This window comes from Condylostylus longicornis, unplaced genomic scaffold (genome assembly GCF_029603195.1).
Source record: "Condylostylus longicornis isolate FDR11 unplaced genomic scaffold, ASM2960319v2 ptg000107l, whole genome shotgun sequence".
NCBI lineage: Eukaryota > Metazoa > Arthropoda > Insecta > Diptera > Dolichopodidae > Condylostylus > Condylostylus longicornis.
The window spans coordinates 2125490-2143232 of NW_026578075.1; the positions used below are offsets into that span (position 1 = coordinate 2125490).

Here is a 17743-nt window from a genome sequence, read left to right on the forward strand (position 1 = left end):
TACGTGCGAACACAATAATTTCTTGTTTCAAAATTGTTATTTTTAACAAATTATTTTGCAATTTTTTTTAAAAAGCTTGATTACGAAACTAATTGAACAATAATTTTATTTGTAACTTGTAAAGATTTTTTTTACGTTTACTTGTAAAAATTTTTCGTTTACATATTGCTATTCATAATATGTTTTATTTTTTCTTCCAAGAAGATAGAAAACACCTACATACATATTTTCTCAATGTTTTATACTCTGTATAGTCTATTGTATATTTACTTTAAGTTCAATCATGACATTATTGCATTTAACTGCCCTGAACATAAGGAGAGTAAAAAGTATAACAATAAAAAATTCAAAAAATATTTTAAATTCAGTTGAGAAACTTATACATCACATTTTAATGCGAACTATTGTAGGGCATTTTAGTACCTTTAGGCTCCCGACAAATTGTGATATGACGATAGATTTAATAAAAATGAGAGTTATCTATATTTGGATAATAATGTAGGTTCCTCCAATTACAAAAAAATAAAATGAAAAATATAATTTGGGAAAAGTTTTTTACTTATTGATATACAAAATATCAACTATAATGAGAGCGCAAAACATGTTAAATGTCCAGGTACTTTAGTTTTTGTTGTATAATTACTTTAGTTCAATAAATATTTTGTATAAAAACAGGAAATTGAAATAGAAAGAAAAGTTTATTCGCGTGAGAAGTTTAGTTATATGATACTATACGGTATCCGGATAATAGTCAATTTAATGGATCAATAAATTTTGATATAAAATTATATTTCGGTCATTAAATCAATTCGAAGAAGGGAGTGTCTTCGTTGTAGCTTTACATAGTATATGTTTTTATGAAATAAGATCAATAGTTATGTGTTCACTATCAAAAATTGAAAGACAATTTAAAATATATGTTCACCAACTTGTAAATATTTACACCCTTCAAACAATTAATGGGTAAATTTTGGTATTATATTTATGAATTTCGGATATAGATTTGATAATGATATACTCGTAAAGTGTTTGTTGTACAAAACAAATTTTTATTTTGATTTTCGATTCAAGCTATGGGCTATTTTAGAAAATTCGGAATATTTCAGAAAAATAAATTAGTTTAAATTGGAAAGCACCTTTTATGAAATCGCTTATTCTATGAACACAATTATACTCTTTTACCTACAGTCCGTGATGAGATATTACTCAAAAGTATTAAAGCTTTCAGTGCATAGCAACCGTTGGCAAACTTTGCTTTTTGCTGGTTATAGGCAAATATAATATGTAAATATGAAATTGGGTCACTCGAGTTTCTTATATTAGAAATGACATTTTCAACTGACTTTATTGATTGTGATACCTGTATCTATATTATCTATAATTGCGTTCTTAAAATTTCAAGAAAAATTTTAAGAAAATTTTTTGAAATTTTAAGAATATTTTTTTCTTACAAGCAGAATGATTGACCGAATTTTGAAGTTATATAGGCCGCATGATGCTCATGGGCTGCACTTTTCCGACGGCTGGTATACAGAATTTGAATTTTGTTACGAAAATGGCTCTTAGAGATTCTATTTTGTGTTTTAAAATTAATCATTAACCTAGGGCATCTCAAGTTCAAGAAGTATCAAAATTTATTTTTCAAAAAATATTTGAAATAAATTTGATTAATTAATTTTGTTTTCAATTAAAATCTCCTTAAATGCTGTTTGTTCACTATTTCTGAATACATTTTTTTTTTGCAAATCTATTCGAAAATATTAAAATTTTCTTAAAAATTAACAAATTAGTTTGGTTTCTTCCAAAATATTAGTCTTTATTTTTCATAAATCTTTTCAGTTAATTAAACAAATTTGTTACAAAATTGTTACACGGGATTAAATGGACTTCTAAAATATTTCTTTTCTTTGATAAATTAAACTGGAAATATAGTAGTACTTTAAAAGGTATGGCAGTGATTTGACAAAATGAGCATAACAATAAGTTTTTTGTTACTATAAAAAAAGAAGGGTGGTCAGTAAAACTATTTTACATGGATGATTTCTATCATTTAATTTATTTAACAGTCGATTTGTTTGGGTAGAAAGTATTTTTTTTTATTTTTATGGGGTTGAATGTGCATAAAATTGGTTTTCTTTTACAAGGAAATGGGAGTATGACACCGTCATATTAAAATTGTTGTTTTTTTTTTTAAATGTTTGTATAAACTGATTTAAATTACAAATGAGGTCAGTTCTAAAACTTAATATTAAAAATTATAGGTTAAATTGGATTTTATAAAAATTTTGTGATTTTCTTTGTTTTTTTTTTTATTATTTGATGATTTTGCTATGGAAAAGATGTGTGTGTGTGTTTTTGTTATGCATTTAAACGAATTATAAATATAAATATAGGAATGAGTGAATCAAATTATGTTCAAGTGTGATAAATTCAATAATCATGCTGTGGTGATGTTTAAATAAATTCACAAATATTTGGAGGGATTTAGAAATTTATTTAGTAGTTTTTTTTTATATTTGGTGTTTTCAATTTTAGTATCTGAATTGCTTTATTAATTTAAACGATAATTTTTAAATTTGATCCATATGAGAAATAAAAAGAGTGCAGTCTCTGTTTATTTTTGATTTGCACGTTTAATACATCAATTTATACATTAATGTTATTCTTCTAAATAACTTCAAATATCGTTTATCCTTTTATAACTGAGTATGATCAATCAAATGTAAATAAATGCAAAATAGTAACCAGGAAAATGACTTCTAACCGTAACTTATATTTAATAGCATAAATTATGCTGCCTCTACACATACAAGTAAAACAATATTTTTTGTAAAGTTGCCATATCCTCATATATTAAAAATTCAAAATACGCTTTGATAGAGAATCGATGTAATCGATTTATTTTACAAGTTTTATTTTATAAACAACAGTTTTATTTTATAAAGTTACATAATTTTTATAAACAATCTACATAGTTCAATTATATTCTTTAAAAGGTTTACTTAGTTTTTCAATTTTCGATTTAATTGAAAGTAGTGTTCATAATCAATTCAAAAGAATACATATTATACTTGCATATATATAGAATTATGTATTACAGAAGATTCGCAATCCCGAGATTTTAGATAATTCAAAGGAAATATTTAATAAATTTTCAAAACAAAAATTCAAATATAGTGAATCTGTTTTTAACTTTCTATAAAAAATTATAGGCTTGTGCTCCAAGATATGTTTTCCATACAATGCAACCATCTAAGGTAGAAAGAATAGAACCAGTTGGAACCTGCTTTACTGCAACAAAAAATTTCACAGTTTTTACGGAATATTCACCTTGCCGGACAAGTAAGTTTTTTTATATATAAAATAAATGTCTTATAGGTTATATATACTCATAAAAACGTGTTTACGTCTTTTATTAAAATCGCCCCTTATAATTTCTGTTATATTTCAATCTGTTATAATTCAATTTCCTATATTATTTATTATTTTAAATTAATTAATTTCAAAACTAAAAACAATTAAATGTATACCTACATTATTTTAGATTTTTGGGGATACCATCGTCAGGGCTCGTGTCAAGCTGGATTTAGTGCAGCGATTTCCAAGGTAAAATGAAAACTAAAAAGAAATTATATGAAATAAATTAATTTTGTTTTTTATTTTAGAGTGGTAATAGATTATTCATTGGTGCTCCAGGCAGCTGGTATTGGCAGGGTAAGAATTATAAAAAATTTTCTTTTTTTTAATTTTCTATTATACAAAACGATAATTTTCTATTATATTATTATTAGTATTGAAAAAGATGTTTTGAAATAAGATTGCAGTATTTTTTTTTTAATATTTTTTCCAATATTTTTTTTTATATTATTGTCAATTTAAAATAAAATTTCTTAAGTATTTTTATTATATATTTTTTAATAAAAGTATTACCATTTTTTTTTATGTATACCTTTCAATAATTTTCTAAATTTCAAATTCGTTTTAATTCGTTTTAGTAATACTTTGTAACCTATATATATATATATATATATAAAATGTAGTTGAAACCTTCCAAAAATTAATCGCATTTCTTAAGTATTTTTTTTATACAATATATTTGTGAAAGTATTGTAGTATTTTTCCTGTTTTAGATATACTTAAATATTATATTAATTTATAAATAAATGTCAATACCTATTATATTATAAATTTCATATTTACCTAATCTTAGTTAGCTATATTTCTTGTTATATAGAGTGATGTTTTTCCATATCCTGCGAGAAGTTTTATTATTTTTTAAAATGTATGTTGCATAAGAAGCATGTTAAATATTGGTGCAGTGTAATAAAATCGAAAAATGGTTTTACTATATACATAAAAGAAAAACAAAATCGTAATATAGAGTGGATTCAGTTCGATACTCTAATTACAAAATGTCGATTCTGTAATATCGTAAAAATATATTCAATTCAAAGCAACCAAAATAATGTTATTGTGCGGTCATTGAAAATATATATTGAAATACATTTCTAATTTAAATTAAAAAAATTCTGTAATGCTTTCTTTGTTTACTCAAATTAATCATCTTTATTGTTACTCTTATTTTGTTGATGTTTCTTCGTGTTTGGGAGACTTTATATAAAGATTACGCCAAACAGATTTTCAATTTGTCAATATTAATTTTGTTTACGTTTTCCATTCAATCCGAATTTTCGAAATCTTAAATGCAATCGCCGTTTTCACTCCTTTCGATTTAATTACACTGCACCCTTATTGGTTTTTTTTTTTTTTGTGGTAAATTTTTATAAAGTGAAGTAAAGTAAGTAATAAACTGTAGCTTTATATATTATATTAATAGATATTATTAAACTCTTTAAAAATGAATTGTATTGTAACAATATACCCTTTTAAAAATATTGGTGTAAATATTAATAGTAATTTTGACAATATAAGTTCAATATAGGAAAGCTAAAAATCTCTAGATTATAAGGTTCGTATAATATATTTTAATATATACCTACCTACTTATATATTCAGGAATTTTCTATACCTAAAAATTTTGTTATACCTTATATTAATTTCCAAAATAAGAATATTTTAAAAAAATATTAAATGCTTAAAATACGTACATTTATTTGTATGTTTCGGTTAACAAAATCATTTTTATGATTTATAATGCCAATTTTATTGTTGCTTCTTATATTGTTATTAATTTTTTTATATGTTTTATATTGTAATTTTAGAATATGAATCTCTACTTATCAATTTACAAGGTCGTCTATATAAAGAATTGTCTGTCTGTGTTTATTTTGTCTATGTTTTATTGTACCTAAAAATAAAGGCAAAAGTGTCAACAATATTTTATCTTTATGCTTGTTCACTCACAAATTTAAAATGTATGTAATATGATTAAAACCTCATTGAAAATTAAATAGTAATAAAAAAATTTAATAAATGGACGTAAAAGAACAAAAATATGTTATCAAAAATTGTGGCTGATACAGATGCCATATACAGATATTTCTGTTATATAAACTCAAAAATCCATAATGCGATTAAAATAAGAAGTCGAAATCGAAGTTAGTATGAAATCGTTTTGAAAAATATTCAAAACCCATCAAAAATTTTGTCCAACATTTGTAAAAAAAATTAAAAAAAAAAGCAGACAAATAACTGCAAAAGCTGCAACAGTAATATAGATAATACACGTCATTGTTGCTTTATAATAATTAATAACTGTAAATTATGACATAAACTTTATTTGTAAATGTTATCTGTTAAAAAAGAGAGCCGCCATTGATATAATTAGGCCATTTTTTACATCAATTGCTTTTTATTTAAAAAAAAAATTAAAAAAATTTATTTTGCATAAAATCCTTTAATTTAATATTTTATATGTTTTATAGTGGAATAAAGTATGAAATGTCATAGAAATAGGCACCCCAGTTTTAAATAAGATTAGGAAGCTTGAATAAAAAATTTAAATATACATATGTATGTAGATGTTTTAAATTCAAATTTATTCTGTTTATGGGTCGTCAAATTGTCTCGAATAATCTACACATTGAATTACAGTACAGAGAATAATTTTTCTCTAATATTTTGTAAAATTTTGTTGAGACGCAATGCAGTTAATTTTTTTTTCTATACCTGGTTCAGCTGATAAGTTTATTGGATTTACATTCCAGTAAATTCCAGATTTGAATCTGTCTTTTGTTTTTTTCTTATAAATATAATAATAAATATTATCAAAATAATTTTTTATAATAAAATTCCACCGTATTACTTTTTTTTTCTGCATGTTAATTTTCCCTTAACCAATTCGATCATCATCCGTTTTGAAAAACATTATAACAACAAAAAAAAAAAAAATAAAAAAAAAATTTTTTGACATTAATGCCAACACTAAATAAATAAAAAAGGACAAGTTTATTCAATTCACACTGATGCAACATTCCCATACAAGCCACCACCTTACCAAGATTTTGGGGCAGGAGGTAAACTTATTTTTTTTTTCTATAATTTTTTTTTTGTAACGATTTAAATTTACAATAAATTCAAAGAATTTTGTTTTTTTTTAGTATTAAATTTGAATTGAAAATAAAGAATTAACCAGAAAGTAAATTAAAATACAATTTCTAAAACATAAAAACTATTTTTAACAAAATGCACACAAACAGCCCCATACTAGACTTGGAAATGTGTGTTTATATAATTGTGTGTTTTAGCTACTTCATAACGCTAAGCAAATTATTATTTTTTTTTGTATTCTGAAGAATTTTCCTACCTAATCTATTTATTTAATTATTATTTTTTTTTAAATTAACATATTTCATTATTTCTTATATTACTTTGATTTTCATTATTTCAAATGTTTAAATCTGCAGTGTACTGTTGCCAGAATGACTTATTCCCCCTCATATTTCATACATTTGGACACTCAAAAAAATATTTCCTCAATTCAATTCGAAAAATAAATTTTAATTTTATGTAAATTCAATATTTTTGTTTTAAAATGGGATAGATATTCATAATACTCTTATTTTATGGTGTTAGTGTTACCGTTTCACTTAAAAGTTTGAACATACATATAGAAGGAAAATTGTGTTAGAGGATTTATTAAAAAAAAAATTCTTTTGAACACGAATTTTAATTCAATTTAATTATCTTTTGCGTATTGTTAAATAAATAATTAGTATAGTGTTAGTAAATGAAAGTTATAAAATTTAACTGTTATATTCGACATTTGCATTTTTCTTTATGTTATCTTAATGCTTCGTATACCATCTGGAAAACAATGGATCGATTAAAAACTTTGTATTATGTTCATTTGAAATTAAGACAAAAATTAAATTGTCTGCTCATTTTATATCATACAAATTAAACTATTATACTTAATCTTCTTTTCATCTTATTAATATAACATTATGTTTGTCTAGCTAATCTCATTAACTTAAAAACAAACAACATATGTATGTATGTACTTATTAACAAATATAAACTTTATAAATGATTTTTTTTAAGAAAAATGTGTTATACAAGAGTGCCTATTTAAACGTATAAAATTTCTTATGGCTTTAAAAAAGGATCATATAGATCACACCTCTGTGCCCATATTTATTTGCATAGATTTGGTAGGCTTTGTACAATAGAAACTTTTAAGCTTATTGCGCTTCAAATTTGTAAAATCGCTTCAAATTATATTTTGCTTGTACACATATGGATATTTATAACTTTTACATGTACGCTTTCATAAAAATAATTTTCGATTCTTAAGAAAAGCTTAATAGTTAAAAATATTTTTTAAATATTTTCTTTATAAATCTGTGCTACAATGTTTCTATCTCTATATGAATATTAGAAAACTTTTAGCTCAATAGTCATCATTAAAAAGTTCGCTATCTAAAATATTTCTCCATATAAGTTCTTGATTTATAGTGGCTATGACAATTCGTTATTGAAATCAGCCACATAATATGGAGAATGATTATGAATTTACATAATATTATTTTCAACGATATGTTAAGTGTCGTAAGTCTAATCACTCTATAGATCATCGTGAACAGCTGCCAGCTATTCATCAACCACTGATGGTTCAAGTTGGAGGGTGTTCGTGTAAAATTGGTAAAATACTTGGAGGGCTTAAGAAAAAAAATTAATTATATATGTGTGTTCGTTTGGGGTATCACTGAGCAGATCTTTAACTACGTTGTTTTTGTTCAAAGACATTTGCGTCAATTGATTGATAGAGTCTTGAAATATATCTTTAAGTGGGGTCTAAAATAAAATTTCTTAAAAAAAGTTAAAATCGCAATATTTCCTTTAATTTTTTATTCTTTTATATTCTCTCGAGAAACGGCTTTAGGAACAAAAAATCATTTTATAAAAAATTTATATAGTAATAGTATAGACATTTTTCTCCGACAAATTCATCATGTTGTGATTCGTGTTATGACACAAGCTATTCACCTCCGATATTATAAAATAAGACAGTTTATATTTACATTGCCTTTTAAATTCCAATAATTTATAAATAACTTTGTTTAGTAAATTAGTTGATATGGACTTAATTTGCAAGTACATATACAAAATATATAAAAAACCATAAAATAAATTAGATTTGGTCAAAACTAGAATTCATCGTTTCGCCATATTTAACTATTTTGAGTTGAAATGATTTCAACATTTTGTTCCTATTTGATTTTGTTTATTTAAATTATAAGATTTAAGGTGTCGAATGCAAAATATATGAACCAGCTGCAATACTTCAGTGATTTCTTGCTTATTTGTTGAATTTTAAATACTATATTTGAAATAATTCTTATTAAGAGATGTAGAACTTGAAAAATCTTATATGAACTCTTAAAAATATTTTATACTCATATAATGTATTCCTCTTATTATTACTAAATTTAACACTTTTAATGCACATTCTATTAATGCACTCTCTTTATATGTAGATTCCCTAGGTAGAAAACTAATGCCTTATTATGATTATTAATGAAACTACTCAAGTATAGTTTGTATCTGTATATATTATGTTCATAAGCAGTAAACCAACCAAAATTAGTCACTTGTAAAATAGCATGTTTTTTAGCTTATTTGCTTTTCAAGTTGCTTAAATATTTTATTGTAATTAATTATATCAAATTTCTCTAAATTTAGTAAATTTTTTTTTTAAAAAAAGTATGATACAAATTTTCTCAAAAATTTATGGTATTGTTTATGTGATATTTAAATCTGGCGAATATTTTAAGAAATTAATTTCAATAAAAATAAATGCTTAATAAAGTAACACCTTTACAACAGGTAGCTTTATGTAGATTACTGATATCGTTTGTAAGAATTAATTTTGCATGTGCGTAAATTTACTAATCGTATACTTGCGAAAGCTAACTCACAAGCAAACACATAGGAGAGTGTTATAATATTAAAAAAATTTCAAATTTACAAAATAATTTTATAGGTCAAACTTATTCCTTCGATGTTATGGATCGTAGAACAATTGTTTATGCAACAAGAGAAAGTTATTCGAGCGATGATGATTCGTATTTAGGATATTCTATGGTAGCAGGTGATTTTGATAATGATGGAGAAGAAGATGTAGCAGTTGGTATGCCTAGAGGAGCAGAACTCTTAGGAAAGATAGCAATTTATAAATGGAATATGGCAAATACATTGAATATAACGGGAAAACAAATTGGTGCATATTTTGGTTATGCATTATGTACTGCCGATGTTGATGGCGATAAATTAGATGATTTAATAATCGGAGCGCCAATGTACGCAGAACCAAACAATGAAGGAAAATATGATGTGGGACGTGTCTATATAATGCTACAAAAACAAAATGTTTGTATAAAAATTTGCTAAAATTTTAAATTTAAAAATAATAGAAATTCTTTTTTGTTTTTTAACCTGCTTAACTTTAGAATAAATTTCAAATTGTGCATCATCGTGATGGTCTCAAAAGTCGAAGTAGATTTGGAACTGCTGTAACAAATTTAGGTGACATAAATCAAGATGGTTTTGGGGACTTTGCTGTTGGTGCACCATATGATGGTAATCACGGCAGAGGTGCGGTGTATGTATTTCATGGTTCAAGAGATGGTCCCTTAAAAAAACACTCGCAAGTTATATATGCAGAAGATATTTTGACTTCTAACTATCCCAGAACTTTTGGATTTTCTTTAGCTGGAGGACTAGATATGGATGGCAATTTGTATCCGGATCTAGCTGTTGGGGCTTATGATTCTGATACCGTTTTTGTTTTTAAGTAAGAGATGTTTAAGTTTTTTAAAAATTTAGGAAGAAAATCATTTAATTTTGTTATTCATAACAACGAAAAACATTTTTAAACCACACAATCTATGTGATATTAAATGCTTTAGAATTTTACTTGTAGCTCCACTTTAACCTTTTTGTTTTTAATTACATTCGAACAAAATTATATTTGAAATTATTGAAACAATTTTAAATCTTCTTTAGAGCTCGTCCCGTGGCTGTGGTTGAAGCTTCTACTCAATTTCATTTACCAAACAAATTGATTAATCTTGAACATAAAGCTTGTGTTTCACGAAGAGATGGAAAAAAATTAGCTTGCACGGAAATTGAATCTTGCTGGAGATATGACGGCGTAAATTTACCACCAGCTTTAGGTATCGAATTAATTATTGTGAAATTTTAAAAAAATGTTTAAACTTTATTTAAAATTTTTAACTCCAAAAATAGATTTCGATGTTTCTTGGTTACTTGATGCTAAAAATTTAAAGAATCCTAGAATGTTTTTCATTGAGAACGAAGGCAAAAACTTACAAAATTCTACAATACGATTGGAATATGGTAAAAAGCTGTGCCGCAGACAAATGATTTATGTTATTGAAAATATTCGTGATAAATTAACTCCCTTGGAAGTTGAAATGCGATATCAGTTATACAGCAATAGAGTAAAACCATCCATTCGTGAAAGAAGAAGCATTTTGACGCCAGTGATTGACCAAAATCGTGAAATTATCCAGCGAGATTCAATAAATATTCAGAAAAATTGTGGACCAGATAATATTTGTTATCCAGACTTACATTTAACCGTTAAAACAATTGATAAATTCTTATTAGGTTCAAATGTACCGTTAGAAGTTGAAATATTAATTACAAATGGAGGGGAAGACGCGTTTGAAACTAGTTTTTATATGACTGTTCCGAATGATCTTAATTTTAGAAAACTTCAAGAAATTTCTACTGAAACACCAATTTCATGCACAACGCTTAAAGACATTGCAAATTATACATTAAAATGTGACATAGGAAACCCTTTCACGTCAGGAAAAGTGGCGAATTTTAAAGTTATTATGATGCCTTCTGAAAAAGCACAAATGACACCATCGTACAACTTTTACATAGAAGCAAATTCAACAAATCCTGAAAGAGAAGGATCACAATTTGATAATGTGATCAAAAAAAGTATTAATGTTTGGGTTAAAACTGATGTAGTAATTGAAGGGTAAGAAAAAAGTTTAAAAGGCACACTTCAAAAATTACATTATTTTCTATTTTTAGTACTTCTAATCCTGATTTGGCACACTATTCAGCCTCTAAATACAAATCTTTGGAAAATGCTACATCAGAAAATGATTTAGGTCCGCATTTAGTACATATTTATAATTTAAGAAACAATGGACCTTCAGCTTTTGAAGAAGCCATTTTATATATTCATTGGCCACATCAAACATTGGCCGGCAAAACCTTGATGTACGTAATGAATAAACCTGAAACTAGTGGAAATATAGTCTGCGATCCATTCCCGTTTATTAACGTGAGAGAGTTGGAGTATGATATTTCTTTATCTTCAAAAAGTTATCTACATTCGACTGGTGCTATTGAGACCAGTTCAAGCTCTAGTAGCGGTGGAATTCGTGTGCAACAATCGTACGGTTCAGTTTCGAGTCATGGTGCTCAATCAACTAATAGGATATTAACAGAGGAGCAAAAACGAAAGTTTGCTGAAGAAGAAAAAACGGAATCAACCGGTGATGCTTCCTTAGTTCACAGCCAAAGAGCTGAAGAAACGTCTAATAGAAAAGATGATAAAGGCTATTCAACTTATCACACAACCTCATGGCGTTCCGAAGTAGGTCCTGATGGAAAACCAGTTGTGATAACAACTGTTAGAAATAAGACTTTTGTATCCGATGACCAAGGAAAAACACGTGTTTTTGAACATACTACAGAATTTTATAACAATTTAAATTATGACCGTCCAATGTCGCGATACACGTCGCATTCCTCTAAGGATCAGGAATTTGTTGCGCCAATAAATTATGAACTATCTCCATCAACAGCATCACATCATGGGACAAGATTTAATTTCAATGTAGTTGAAAAAAATGAACTTGACACCAGTGATCCAGTATTTCATAATGATGGAGCAAGAAGTAGTCAAGGATTTGTTAGGACACATGAAGTTCATGGATCTGGCCATCCTTATGTCACACATGAATCGTATAATTCTGCAATATCAAGAAGACCCTCAGCTCAAAATTTTGAAAGTTATAATTATAACGAAGATAATCGTCGGTCCAAAAGACAAGTTTTAATTGATAACAACGAAACCATCGAGTTATGTAGAACAGTTAAATGTGCCACATTTCGATGTGTTGTCAATAATTTAGGAAAAGATGATGGTGTTTGGATTGCTATCCGAGCAAGATTAGTTGCGGAAACTTTAAAAGATTTAGCAGAGAATGTTCCAATAAATATTTCTACTTTAGCAATAGCTCAAATAACAAAATTACCATATATTGGTAGACCAGGTGAAAACATAATTAAAAGCCATGAAATATTTTTCAAGGCTATTCCTGAACCAATTCCACCAATAGATACAGTTCCTTTATGGGTAGTTGTATTATCTGCCTGTGCTGGAGCAATTATATTGTTACTTCTTGTTTTTCTTCTGTATAAAGTAAGTAAATTGAGAATTACTAAGAAAAATATTGAAAAGCACTTATTGCTTCATCTTTTTTTACTTAATTAGTATTTTTCCTAATATTTTAAAGCTTTTATGTAAAATTAAAATGAGAGTAGTTGTATAAAGATTTAACACTTTCAGATATATCTATAGGTATATATAAATCACATAGGTTCTATATACTCCAAATCAAAATCTATTAACAAATTATATTATATTTCTGCGGTTTTAAAACAAAACGTGATAACTTGATTTCAAATAAAGCCAAATCATTTCATTAATATTGAATTACCTGTGACTATTGATTAACTAGAAACTATATGACTGTAACTAAAATAAGCAAGTGCCTTGAAAAAGAATATGTACTTATTAATTTAAAATTTTTCTGTTTTACGTAAATGGAAAATAAATTAAGTACAGTACTCGTTGAGACACTATACAAACTTTAAATTTGTGTTTTCTATTATACTCACACACAAATTATATAAACAGGCCTTTTGTCTGATTATTTTCTTTTAAAGTTGTCATTTTTCACTTTTCTTTCCTTACGATACCTCTTCATTCCAGATAAGAATCTTATGCCGTTTAAAAGCTTTAAATTTATAGATTAAAAGGTGTTGTAAGAGAGAAGAAGTAAAAAAATAATAGAACTGAAATAATAAAAATACTACAAGTAGCAGAATATCGATGAAATTAAAGTAAATAAATATCAAATTTAATTGAGAAATAGCAAATTGTTATACAAGCATTAACTGTTCAATAGTAAAGTAGAAAAGAAGCCTAGTATAGTAATTGTATTAAAATTATAGGCATAAATTAATCGAATTTTTAAGTAAAAATTAATTTAAATACCTTTTAAGTAATATTTCTTTAACAAAAAAAAACTTAAATAACTTATTTAAAAGTTTTCTGTTAAATTTTGGAATTTTTTAATAATACTTTCTTTTAAATTTTAGTGTGGCTTTTTCAAAAGAAACCGTCCTGTTAGTAATCATCAAGAAAGACAACCGTTGAATTCAAGAAATGGATATCATGGCGATGAACATCTTTGAGATAAACTATCTAGATTTTGAGCCATATTGCAAAACAACCTAAGTCTTTAACGTTATTCTAGACTATAAACGAATTTCATTTTTTTTTTTAAATTGAGTTCATATTCATTACAAAAACAAAAAAATAATAAAAAAAAAAAAACAAAATACAAAAAATTGCAAACGTGGCATCAAAAACTGAATATAACAGATTATCAAGTTTAATAATTTTAAAATAATTTTTTTAAAACAAATATATTAAAATACAATACTTTTTAAAATACACTTAATCATAGAGTTTGATAAAGAGTAAAATGATAAAAGAGAATTACTTAATTTTTATTATACATATTTTATTGTATAATCTTGTTGTTGTGAACTGATTTATTATATAAATGTTATTATTTTTGAACTATGGAACTGAGTGTGTTCGGGAAATTTAAATATGAATTTTCACTTTATAATTGCAAATTCCTCAAGCATTGGTAATCTGTTATATTTAATGTTTTTGATTGAACTTAACTATACCGCCGTGCATTAAAAAAAAATTTTTTTTTTTAGTTTTAATTATTACTTTTATCATTTTGTTTTTCTTTTTTAATAACTAATTTTCAAAATCCCCTGTTAAACATAACTTGAATATCTTAGCTAGTCAAATGAAAAATTAATGCCAATAGAAATTTTGGTATAATAATGTTTACTCACTTTTAATAATTAAGTTCTTCTCATTAATTAAATTATTTGCAATTTTTGACTGTAGATTTTTTTTTTTTGTAATTTTATAATACTAGTTTTTTTTTTTAATAATAACTAAAACATTTAAACCTAGTTTAATTAAAATTGAAGTAAAATAAAATTATTAACTGTTTTTAGTTTAAATCTAAAAATTGATGTTATATCAAAAGTGAAATTTATTCAGAAGTAAGATCAACATGAGTTAAAATTAAATCAACAGACACAATAATATGTACATATATGAGTCTTAAATAAATTTGTAAAAGAGAAGAAAATGTTAACTATTCCTTAGCGACTACTTATATTATTCTATAAATTCAAAAATTTATTAATCAATTTAAAAAATTATTTGAAAATAGTTAATAACAGCAGACTCAGAGTCAATGTGCCATAATTTAAATAAATTAAAAAAAAAATAATATAAAATCTTAATATTTTTATTCTGCTTCTTCATCTATCTGGTATAGAGAATAATATAGAGAAAACTGAAAAAAAGGTTAATTCAAAATAGTTTCACGAAATTTTAATACCTTTTTGCTATTGAAAAAGGTTTTGATATTTTTAATAAAATTGGGTATTGTAACAAGAAAAAATTCATTTTTCTCCAAATAAAAAAAACAATAATAACTTTTTAATTAAAATAGTTTTTAAATTTAAATAAAAATTTTTAATCAGCTGAATTTTTAATATTATTTTTAAAATACACTACAGATATGTGTTTTATCTAGTTTAATTTTAATATTTCATTTTGAACCTCCAGATTTTAAAATTGTTATAGTTCCTAAGTTTCTTAATATCAATAGTGTTCTAATAGTATATACTGAAGGAAAATTAAAATTGAAATATAAACTATTTGTCATTCTATATAAGTAAGTTTTTTTTTTTTCATAAATCCAAAACTGAAAAATCTATATTTAAAATGCATACAAGTTTTCATCTTTCAATTTTTTTAAATACTTGTAGAATACATTTAACTCATAGTTGACATTAAAATAATTTTTGTTCATAAACAATAAAATTAAATTAAGTAGTAAAAGAAAATAAAGTTAAAATATAATTTAGTAAAATTTTTTTCGATTAAATTTCACATTGGTAACAACAATTTAATTCTTGTAAGTAAATTTATATATAGTTTGATAAATCTATAATGTACATATAAGTATTTACTTAATATATAAATTTAATTATATACATATATACATACATATATATGTATATAAAAATATTATCATGTACTTGTATAAATATACATATGTTAGAAAGAAGAAGTGCATACGGGCGTTTCGATCAAATTGAAGAAAATTGCATTTGACTTTTTTGTTAACTTAACCATCTTCTTTTTATTGTTAAAATTTTGAATTAATCCAAAAGTAATTTTTTTTTTTTTCAAACATGTTAAGATTATCGAATATACTATATAATATGAAAAAGAAAAATATTATTAATTGAATGTTTATATGTATAAATAAGAAAATATGATGTTAAAATGAAAAAGTTCAAATAGAACTACGAATTTTTTACAAAAAAGAATAAAAATCAAATATGTAGTTTAAAACGAAAATAAATTTAACTTAAGTGTTGCAAAAACAAAACGTTAACCAAAAATTCTTCAGCTATACGCAATATAACGAAAACTATCAAAGAACTTAAATAGAATCTCAATAGTAACGCCACCTCTACGAAATGTAAAGAGATATTGTGTACATAAATAAACAATGCGTGCAACTATTTAAAACATTTTAAAATGTATACATTTATCTATTATTGTATTTACAGTATGTATATACATATATATGTATAACGTATAGATATATATACATATATATACATGTATATACATATATAAATACATACTATTAAACATTTGGTTTTATTTTTTATAATAATGTTGTACTTATAATAAGTTTAATAAATAAAAAATGTAACAAATTTAAATATATTTTTTATATTATTTTTAGTGTCCACTCCTACATAGTACTCCTACTTTATAAAATACATTCATCAAATGTTAGTTATTTACACAATAAATACAGTTCTTACTAATATTTTCTATTTAATATTATAGTTCTTACTAATATTTTCTATATTTTGTAAAATTAAAGTTTAGTCTATTTTAAAGGAGAAAACAAGTTTAAAGCTTCTCCAGATGCTTTATTAATTGGCAACAGGCAGTTTTCAATTATATTTTGCGGAAATATCATACACATGTAGGTTCTATTAAAAACTAGTCGTGTGTGCTTGCATTGCAAGCCTTGCAAGTATGATGCCTGTAGTTTTGAAATTGTGTTCCGTTCTGTGGCTGAGATATTTTATGTTTACTTTATTTCTTCAAAAACACGCCCGTAATATACATATAGATATGTTTTTTGTTGATAAATAATAAGATAAAACTTAAAACTTAAAATAAAAAAGTTCTGAGAAATAATTACCCAAAATACATAATTAAACAAATAATTAGTTCCTTTGAAATCTAATACCTTTTGAGTAATTTATTTTAAAACTTCACTTTGAGTTATGTCGCATAAAATCGTAAAATACCTTTTACAATAAACACTTTAAGCCATAAATTATTGTTAATTATAAACTACAATTCATGCACGTATGTATTTGAAGTTTATAAAACATGCGAATAAAACGCGTGACTGTAGAATGAGTTAACACCAATTCTAACGTATATAGGGTAATACGTATTGCATACGATTTCTATGTGTATTTTTGACATTTTTGGGCAACAAACTTTGTTAAAACATTTTCATACAGGTCTTTTACATGATTGCATATCAATGCTGTATCGATTACTTTCCGATTGTACCTTAGTATAATTGATTATACCTTTGTAGCAAATCGCAGAAAGAATACATATGTATATAAGTAAATGTGTATGTAATCGTACATGCTATAAAACTATATGTAGATATTATTAATTTTTGGTTTTCTTGTTATAACTCACACTTATAGAATATAACTTATTACGAATATATATGCCATCAAAATTATACAAACATTACCCCCATAAGGATGTAGTACCATTTTG

At 24.9% G+C, this 17743-nt stretch overlaps 1 protein-coding gene across 2 annotated transcripts in view; it reads left to right on the forward strand.

The window, feature by feature from the left end:
* Nucleotides 1-16644, forward strand: part of LOC129614294 (integrin alpha-PS2) — a 28693-nt gene extending 12049 nt beyond the window's left edge. The window contains exons 5-14 of one of the 2 annotated variants that reach the window (XM_055528831.1): nucleotides 3213-3342; nucleotides 3545-3606; nucleotides 3666-3714; nucleotides 6402-6476; nucleotides 9446-9831; nucleotides 9912-10255; nucleotides 10468-10637; nucleotides 10711-11479; nucleotides 11536-12937; nucleotides 13900-16644. In XM_055528831.1, coding sequence (XP_055384806.1) covers nucleotides 3213-3342; nucleotides 3545-3606; nucleotides 3666-3714; nucleotides 6402-6476; nucleotides 9446-9831; nucleotides 9912-10255; nucleotides 10468-10637; nucleotides 10711-11479; nucleotides 11536-12937; nucleotides 13900-13995 — 3483 coding nt within the window. In that variant the 3' untranslated portion in view covers nucleotides 13996-16644. The remainder of the gene's footprint in view (nucleotides 1-3212; nucleotides 3343-3544; nucleotides 3607-3665; nucleotides 3715-6401; nucleotides 6477-9445; nucleotides 9832-9911; nucleotides 10256-10467; nucleotides 10638-10710; nucleotides 11480-11535; nucleotides 12938-13899) is intronic. The other variant, XM_055528833.1, reaches the window with a different exon arrangement.
* Nucleotides 16645-17743: the final 1099 nt, after the last annotated feature.